Below are 9,385 nucleotides of genomic sequence, written 5' to 3'. Positions count from 1 at the left end.
AAGAAACAAAGGTTTGTCATGGTATTAGCTGCATATTCTGTTCATAATGGTCTGCTTGCACTGGGTGCAACTGGCAGACAGCCCTTGTATTGTTTGAGTCACCCATCATTTGTGTTAAAGGTATATATTTTTCCTAGTATGAGCCACCACTTCTTTACTTCTGGCTTGATTTAAGCACATAATTTGGTTATGTCTTAGTCACTTGTGCAGGTGTAAGGGTTGATCTGAACTGGTGCTGCGGGTTTTTGGATTGCTCGGGCTCCTAAAGGTCGTAGAAAGACAAGAGATCTCTCCGTCTTAATAGGAGAGTTGGTGTGTCTTGCAGTTCCTTTGTGGCAAGCTTCAATGATGTCTTGAAAGTTGAAGATAAAAATGTAATGCGTGTAGTAAGCGTTTCATGAAGTATTGGTGAGTTACACACACTTGTGATATCTAAATGATGCTGTCGGATTGTGCCCTTTTATACACAGAACAAACGAGGTGTTCAGGTGATACACAAGTGCCCGTAATATGACCTTAGGATGCCCACATAAACTATGCTTTGGTTTTCTCATTTTATTATTCCATAGACAAGCTGCCCACAAAGAGCACACGGCTTCCACTTGATTAGCACTAACAAGCTCACTGCGCAGGGTTCAGGAGGTTGAAAAAAGGAGATATCCGTATGATGTGCCTGCGTCTCACCTACCTGTGTGTTGTATAAGTATTTGCTACGACCTTACACCTGCAGCATGGCATTAGAAAAATGTGCATGCATGTTTTTCCTCTATGGCCTCAACGAGTGGTCCATAGCTTTGATATTTCCTTCAGGTCACTTGCATGCCTTGCACAGATTTTCCTATTTTAGGCAATCAATATTCCTGTATCCCCACGTAAAAGCAGCTATGACTAACCTTTAGTAGCCAAAAACAAAATTTTCTGAGCAAGGGTCACTTCTTTGTCTTTTGCCAGTTTGAGACCTGATCAGTTTTGCACAAATACCTGACAGTCAGTTCATAGACAGGAAATTTCAGAAAGACAGCCTGAAGTTTGATATCTGACGGTGTTGAATGAGCTTTTGTCTAGCACTCGAGTGTTTATACAACAATTGCAGTGTATCCGTGTGCATGCACTTTTGTGCAAATATGTGTCATCAGATATGTAACCCAATGCTCTGAACTAAGAGATGAAAGGATCTGGCTCTGTGTCAGCTGACTCTATTGCTCATTTTAGAGGGCAACTGTACGCTATTAACAAACTTGAACTCAGGACGTTCATTCATTCATCTTCTTAATCGTTTGTCCTTTTTGGGGTCACAGGGCTGCTGTAGCCGCAGTACCAGGTACTGATGGATGAAGGTTGGATACACCCTGGATAGGTCGCCTGTCTGTCGCAGGAATCATACATACTCACATTAACACCTAGGGACATTTTAGAGTGACCAATTCACCTATAAAGTATGTTTTTGGATGGTGGGAGGAAGCCGGAGTCCCCAGAGAAAACCCACGCATGCACGGGGAGAACATGCAAACTCCACACAGAAAGGTCCCCTGCTGGTGATTCTGTTTTAGGGCTTGAACTGGGGACCTTCTTGCTGTGAGGCAAGAGCGCTAACCACTGCACTACCAGGACGGTTACAGTAAATATATGTAGTGATGGATGTACAAACCTTCCCACTGCAAACACAGTTAGAGCCACAGTTGTTTTGGCTTCTCGATGATGTCTGTCATGGAGATCGGGGTCAAACATTAATTCCCAGATGATTGGAGCATTCCATGATGTGCGTGTCTGAACCTCAGGTCTGGCCCTAAGATATGACAACAAAGACATAGTAAAATTATAAAAATAAATAAATAAAAATAACAAAATGATTATGTTTTTTTGTTTTGGTAAATTGAGAGTTTTGCATTAAATACCAGCTTGATTCACAAACTGCAATTGGTTAGGAAATATTTGATAAGACTTAACATTTGTTCTGAACAATAATTTCAAAGTTTATTTAAAATTAATCTCACAATTTGCTGTGATTACCCACAGTTAATTGCGTTGCCTATGGCAAAATATAACAATAAAAATGGTAAAAGTAAGAAGTTGCTATAGTAGTTTTTACGTAATAATTGTTTCTTTTTCTTCAGGGAAAACATGCTATTGATGAAGACTGTCACAAATTATGTCAACGAAATTAACCCGGATGTAGAGCCAGTGAGTGAATTTAAAGTATTTTTGGGAGTATTTCGGTAACGAGTGATTAGAGTTGCCATGTGACAGATTGGCGGCCTTTTCCAAGGTGTATCCCACCTTCGCCCAACAGTAGCTCCATCAGCCCCGTGTGCTCAAAAGGGATAAAACGAGTTAGGATGGATGTGTGGACAGCAGATTAGCCTGTTAACGTACCAAACCCTACTCAAAACATGTTATTAATTTATATTATGAAAATCATAATATATAATGAAACATTTGGCTAAAGTCTTAAAATTCATAGAACTTGGATGCAACACAAAACACACACACATATATATATATATATATATATATATATTCTTCATATTTGTGGATGCTCCAGTCCCTAACCTTCACAAATAAGGGGGGACTGTTGTGTGTATGTGTGTGTATATATACATATATATATCTTCTTCTTTTCCTTTTCCCTTAAGGGGTCACCACAGCGAATCAGATTCCTCCATCTAAGCCTGTCTTCTGCATCCTCCACTCTAACACCAGCCACCTTCATGTCTTCATTCACTGCATCCATAAACCCCCTCTTTTGGTCTTCCTCTAGACCAAAGAGGATCTAGAATATTCATCAAAAACACTTCTGGTCATGCTTTGTAAAACATTTATCAAAGAACACTGGAGTATTGCTTTACATAAAGAGGTTTTTTTTTTTTTTTTTTTAATAAAAAACTGAAGACTACATCGCAAATCGCAGCAACAGCATACTTTATGACGCAGAAAAGGAGTGTTTCTCTGTCTCACTGTGCCTTCAAATCAGGAGTGCGTGCTTTCTCCTTCAACATATAATAAGCACCTGCTCTGGATGATAATTATCCTCTGCGATTATCTTCTTAACTAAATCAAGATTTTTTTCGGCCGTGTCTAAGTCAGCTGATGCTAATTCTGCATGCATTGGCATGGAGAGAGGAGAGGGCTTTGCTGCGTTCTCCTGTGCAGGGATACAACTCAGCAACGCAGCTCCTTGTTCAGACGCAAAAATGTAACAAACAGAGTTGTCTGAGTTTTTGTAACAAACCAGAAGAGTCATGTGACTGTAAAAAAATGCAAACACAGAAATGCAATGATGGGGGACAACTCTGTCTCTGTATGTGTATGTACATATACTGTATATATATATATATATATATATATATATATATATATATATATATATATATACCCCCCAACACACGCACATATATATACCGGTATATAAGTTTTAATTAACATTAAGTCTTAAATATTGAGGAAGCAGACTTTAGCAGACGTGCAGCACCTGTATGGTTGACCCATACAGGTGCTGCAGGTTTTTGGATTGTCCAGGCCTGTGGAGAGTTATGGAGACAAATGTATAGATCTATGGCACTCTAGCCATTGGTAAGGCGCAAATATTAGTCTTTTGATAACTGCACCCAAATGCCTCATTCACTGGGTGTGCATGTTAAACATACAGTGCCCCGGAGACACTTGTTGCACTCCCAATCTGATGGTCTTGTTTCTTCTTTTTTAACCCAGAAACTAATTTCCTATTTTTTAACAATCAGGCTATGCCAAAGAAGCCCACACTTTGGCACAAAAAATAAAAAATCTGTGAGACATGCCTCTTACTTTACTCATGCGTGTTTCATAAGTGTTTGTTATGACCAGTCACCCACATACTGCCTGTAGAAGAACTGTGCATGAACGATTTTACCCAACTGCCTCACCGAGGGGTCTGCAATCCTGCTCATTTGTGCAGGCCACCTGTGTGTACATGTGTGACAGTGCTGACCCACTCATGGAGGGTGCATTGTAGTAAAAATAATCTGGTACACATATAAAGAAGTCAAGCTAAGTTACATACTATTAGTAGTATAAACATACAACGTAAGCCCGATGTGACAAAATTACGGAAGTGGCTGACCTTTACTAGCATCCTGATAAGCTCAGGGGACAGTTTAGCATTGTATTGTTAAGTTTTAAAAATGTTAGACCTCTTGCAAAAATAAAAAACAATAGAAACAAGGTTAAAATTCAATTTCTTACCCAAAATTAAGTGTGTCATCTAAATTGACCGTGACCCCCAGTATTGCTTCATTGTAAGATGGTAGGCTCTCCAGAAAGGACATATTTGATAAATATCTGTCTTGCAAAAACAAACAAATAACCAAACTATGAGGTTATGTTTTTATTGGCCTGCTGTACCGCAGAAGCTCTTGCCAAATGAATTCATCTGCTACAAACCGTGAATGCATTGAAAAAAAACCAAGAATGAGGAACATGGCACCACTAAACATCCCTCCAATCTTCTCCATGGTAATTCGCCCTCTGGAATAAAGACAAATTCAGAGTAAGAAATAAATAAACAAATATAACAATGAATAACCACTCTGCCTCTTAGTCTTTAGCAGGGATTTTTTACCATTGTTGCAGGGCAAAAGAAAGAAAAGTTTCAAGTTTAGTTAAAAGTTTCAACATTTTTCAAGGAAACCCTTTTAAAATTAGCATCTTCTTCTGCTGTGGAAGCCAGAAATGCCCTAAGGTACTTTTGTTTTTTGTGCCCTTTTTCTTGTGATAACGACGTGTACTATCGTGTTATCACGAAGAAACTGATTTTTTTCTCATGATAAAGTCCTGAATGACACGCAGTCATTACACTCCTCTTATGTATCATTCTGTAACCATGTAAACAACATGATCCCCTCATCTGGTGGCTGATGACAACTACTGCAGGATCACCGAACCACAGCCTGCCAGCTGTAACCGTCAAATGACGATGACTGATTTGGACTTTGCTTTTGACTGACACCATCAGCACAATCTTTGTCTTCCTGGTCTTAAAGTTATTAATAATACATTGATAAATTCTTCTGTTATTTGACATTTTCTAAGAAAAGCTGTTTTTGTTTTTTTTTTTTTTAAAACTGAAACAAAACCTTTTGTAGTGGACAGGGCAGGGTGGCTTTTCAGGTACGGCTAATATCAGTGAACGCACCAGGCAGAGACGTTCGTTGGCCCCGGGTTCTGTGGTTCAATCTGTTTTGGGGAGTTACAGGGGTAACTTTAAAATGTTACCCCCTTTAAATATCTGCCTTAGAATTTGGTGGTGGAACTTGATTAAAATGACAGCAACATTTGCCTTAAAGCTGCAGTTTTTGGATAGTCAAGTCAGAAAAAACGTACGGTAAGTTTGAAATTTGTGGAAATTGATGCAGTCACAAACTTATAAAACCCTGGAGGGATTAATCTTCAGTTTACCCAACGTAAAACTGCGTCATATCAGCAATTGAGCTGTATTATTAGTTTGACTTTCGAAACCCTCATTCAAAGGAATGGATGACCTTGCTTGATGAAGAAATCCAGCTTTTTAGGCTTCAAAATATTTACACATTAAACAACATGTAACATGAGCAACACCATGAGTTATAGAGAACGGGAAACAATACCTCATGATGGCGACAACAAGCCTGACAGTGTCTTAGGAGAAAACAAACCTGCATAAAAAAATATAAACAAATTAAAAAAATAATAAAGAATTAAAAAAACAGCAGCAACAAAAACCAGTTCACAGTACAAACAGCTTTGTTCTGGTTGTCTATAATTAAAATGCCACTCTCAAAACATCAGGCACTCCAGTTTATTTAATTGTTTTTATTTATCTATATACTTTTATCATGTTGAATTTATTTTAATGATTTTTTTAAGGTGTGTTAAATGTTGGTCTTTTTTATTTTTCTTTCTTTGTTTAATGACATTTCAGATATTTTATTATTTTCTCGCATGAATACTTTTCTGATGGTTAGACAGTTCTGATAGATTACCACAAAGACTAAAGGTGTGTTCTGAGATCTTATGTATTCAGCACACGGAACAGAGCCTTTTGTTTTATGACTGGGAGACCGGTTCTACCCAAACACGACAATAAAATGCAAACAAGAAAGCAACGCAGATAAAAAAAAGCATTTTTTTTTCATTTCTTTTAACTATATATTTTTTTTTATTTTGTATGAAAAACACATAAAGCAGCTTAATTAATTCTAACCTTATGCATAAGAATTGTTTTTTCAACTTATTTACACAAACAAATTAATTAGAGAATTTATAAACGGTTGAAGTCATATTTGAAATGTTTTATGAATTCTAATAACAAGAAAAACATTTGTTTTTTGTCTTTATTACATTATACAATTTGGTTGATATGTATATTAATTTGTATTAGTTAAGTCCCCCAACTTTTGTACTTATTTTTCTCCCCCTTTAGAAAAAGAGCAATTTATTTGTACTTGTTAAAATCACATAAAGACTATTTATTCTTTCTGAGCAAAGGTAGTTAAGTAAAAAGAAAATGTATTAGAGAAAGCCTTTCAAATTTGCGAACTGAAATTACAATGACATAATAACACATTTACCAACAGAAAGTCTTTTGTGCATTTTTTCATAAAAATGAAAATGTTTATTGTACAACAATGTGAACAAGATATGTTTTAATTTGGACATTTCTCATAGTTTTACCTTAAAAAGCTGAGAAAACTACAATAAAAAGTCATTTAGATTAAATAATAAATGAATGTGAGCGTTGTATATTTTATTAAAGACAAGTAATTAAAAAAAATGTTCACTTTAAATTTTCTACCCTTTTAGGCAAAACCAATATTAAAACAAGAAAGAAATCTCAAGAAAGATTCATATTTCCACCAAAAATGCAAAAATATTAACTTACCCAGTAAAAGTCTGTTGAGAAGAAAAAAGGGGAAAAAAAACTGCACGGACTGCACAGATACCTTAGTATTTCACTAATGCCAAAGTCAAATAAAACTTCATTTATGTCGACAGTAATTGACCAAGTGAGTTTCCCTGTTGTCGTGGGTGTGGTTTTATTGTTCTAAACATTTTTTGTTGTTACCTCAGCAGTCAGGCAAAAAACAAGTACAGTCAAGTGAATGCAACATGAAATCAGCAGTACAAGGCTTAGAATTTTTTTTGAATAAAAAGTTTTTATCTATTTTTTTTCCCGCTTTTCAAATGTGAAAAAAAGAACATTCACAGATGTCACGAACTTGGAAATAGTCCCCTATTTTTATTCAAGTCTAGGAGTGGCAAAGAAGTGACTTCCTTGTTGGCCCGCATTGTTTAAATCAAAAGTCATCATGTTTTAGTTTCTTACTTTATACTTTTTTTTTCTTATTTTAGGTTTTTATTTATTATTTTATATTTTTATTGCAGGTAAAAAACAGAACACTGCTGACATAAAAAATCATGTAATGTTATGTTTAACCACAAAGGCTTAGTTGTAACAAATTCCTTAAGGAATGGCTTAAAAAGGGAAAATACTGTACATTTTGGACACACAGGCACATCCTGTCACTGGACTGCCACCGCACGACTTTTTTGGACATGTGACCCTAACCAACCAAAGCTTTTCTGTCAATTTGAGACCTGTCAGTTGTGTTTGTCCTTCTTCTTTTATTTTTACCACAGTCACATTACAAGCATGGGAAACCTTGGGATTCAAGCATCCCAAGGTTTCCAATTTCTTTCTTTTTTTTTTGTCTGTAGTGTTAAGTGTATGCACCAACAGGGTAAAATAGCACAACCTACCTGGGGGCAAGCATTAATAGAAACATGATATGTAATACGGGTACATGACAAAGTACAATTTTTGTTTCTGAAAGAGTTGGGACAGTTAGTATTCACACATGTAGAAAATTTGTTTTGGCTTAAGCGGCTGAGGAACCCAAAAAACACTTACTCCTGCTGAAAATCAGCGTGAATTCAGTATTTACTCAAGGTTCACAAACAGCAGTCACTGTTAACACAAAAACAACAAAATATCAGTAATATATCAGTAATGTAAATTAAAAAAATAAATCTGCATTCATTTAGACCTTGAATTAGTTTAAACATCAATAACTCCAGAATTGGTTGCCTCGGCTTTTTATTCCATAAGCAAACCACCTCATGATGACTTCTACATTGTTAGTGCACATTTTTCTTTCATTGTTGCTTATCAGAAGATGTTTGCCTGCACCTGTGAAATGCATGCAGGTAGGCGATTCTATCTTTTGTTTGATACTTGAACAGCAGGTTATGTTTGTGATACCGAAAGGTGTGGATGTTGCGCTTCACATGCATGGGTAGCTGACTATGTGGATTTAGAGATTATTATGATAGCAAAAGTGGTGCTCTCTTCAAGAAATCCCAACAAAATGCTTAGACTAATTTAAAATTACGCTCTATAACAAATATAAAGTAAGAGTTAAAAAAAAAAGTGCATATACAAACCATTTAATAAAAAAAAAAATCGAATCACGTGTGGCTAGTCAAAAACTATTTTCTTGGTCGCATGTTTTAAGAGCCCACCAGGAAGCTGTAAGCATTCTTTTGCTGAAGAGCCCGACGGACATTTTGGTTGGTAAAAGGTTTCAATCATTCGCCAGTTTTGCAAGAAAATATGAACCTTTTTTAAGTTCATTCTAGGAGACCGCAGGACTTTCTAATTTTGTAAGTTTGTTCTAAGAGGAGCAGGACTGTATAAAGACCATGATGGATGAAGGAGCGCCAGACATTTCTGTCGGGAAGAGATTTCATTCATTCGACAGCTTCGCAAATGCCTTTTGAAAATAAAAACGTGCAAACCTTTTCTGCAGTTAAATGAGCCGCCGTTCGCATTTCCGTGGTCAAATCAGCCGTCACTGGATTTTTTTTCTGCGAGTTTCATACAAAACTTGTCCTGGAAAATCCTTAAGACTCAGCAGACCTTTTTGAAATGTGATATTATTGCTCATCATGAATGCATATTCTATTAAAGTATATGATAATTATGTGAAATTTACTGTGCATTTCTGTTTTTTAGAAATCCAATCACAAAATATTTTGTAGCTCTGATGTAAAATTGGTTAGTTTTGGCTGTGAATTAATCCCAATGATCAATTTATTACATTATAAATCCTTCATAGGCCTACTTGATTCTTTAAACACATTTTTTTAATGGAAATATGGAGCATTTTTACTGTATAGTTTTAAGAAATCCACTTATAAATTATCATAAAAGGTGCAACAAAGGACACCAGTTAACTGACTTTAGCTGAGATTCTCAATTTCGTACAACAGCATTCCTTCACAGACCTACTTTGTACTTTAAGGAGTACAACCCCTAAAAATATGAAGGATTTTTACTGTATAGTTTTTGAGAAATACACATCTAAAATACCAT

General features: G+C 36.1%; 1 protein-coding gene across 1 annotated transcript in view; it reads right to left on the bottom strand.

Annotated features, from left to right (window-relative positions):
• The window catches only part of LOC112161178 (N-acetyllactosaminide alpha-1,3-galactosyltransferase), an 11,885-nt gene extending 2,500 nt beyond the window's left edge, over nucleotides 1-9,385 (bottom strand). Inside the window, exons 1-5 of the mRNA XM_024296223.2 lie at nucleotides 6,893-9,385; nucleotides 5,619-5,666; nucleotides 4,417-4,500; nucleotides 4,219-4,314; nucleotides 1,649-1,786 (exon numbers count right to left, since the gene is read on the bottom strand). Coding sequence (XP_024151991.2) covers nucleotides 1,649-1,786; nucleotides 4,219-4,314; nucleotides 4,417-4,500; nucleotides 5,619-5,623 — 323 coding nt within the window. The 5' untranslated portion in view covers nucleotides 5,624-5,666; nucleotides 6,893-9,385. The remainder of the gene's footprint in view (nucleotides 1-1,648; nucleotides 1,787-4,218; nucleotides 4,315-4,416; nucleotides 4,501-5,618; nucleotides 5,667-6,892) is intronic.

The sequence above is a fragment of the Oryzias melastigma genome, linkage group LG3 (genome assembly GCF_002922805.2).
Source record: "Oryzias melastigma strain HK-1 linkage group LG3, ASM292280v2, whole genome shotgun sequence".
Taxonomy (NCBI): Eukaryota; Metazoa; Chordata; class Actinopteri; order Beloniformes; family Adrianichthyidae; genus Oryzias; species Oryzias melastigma.
This window is presented reverse-complemented; position numbering and strand designations above follow the sequence as displayed.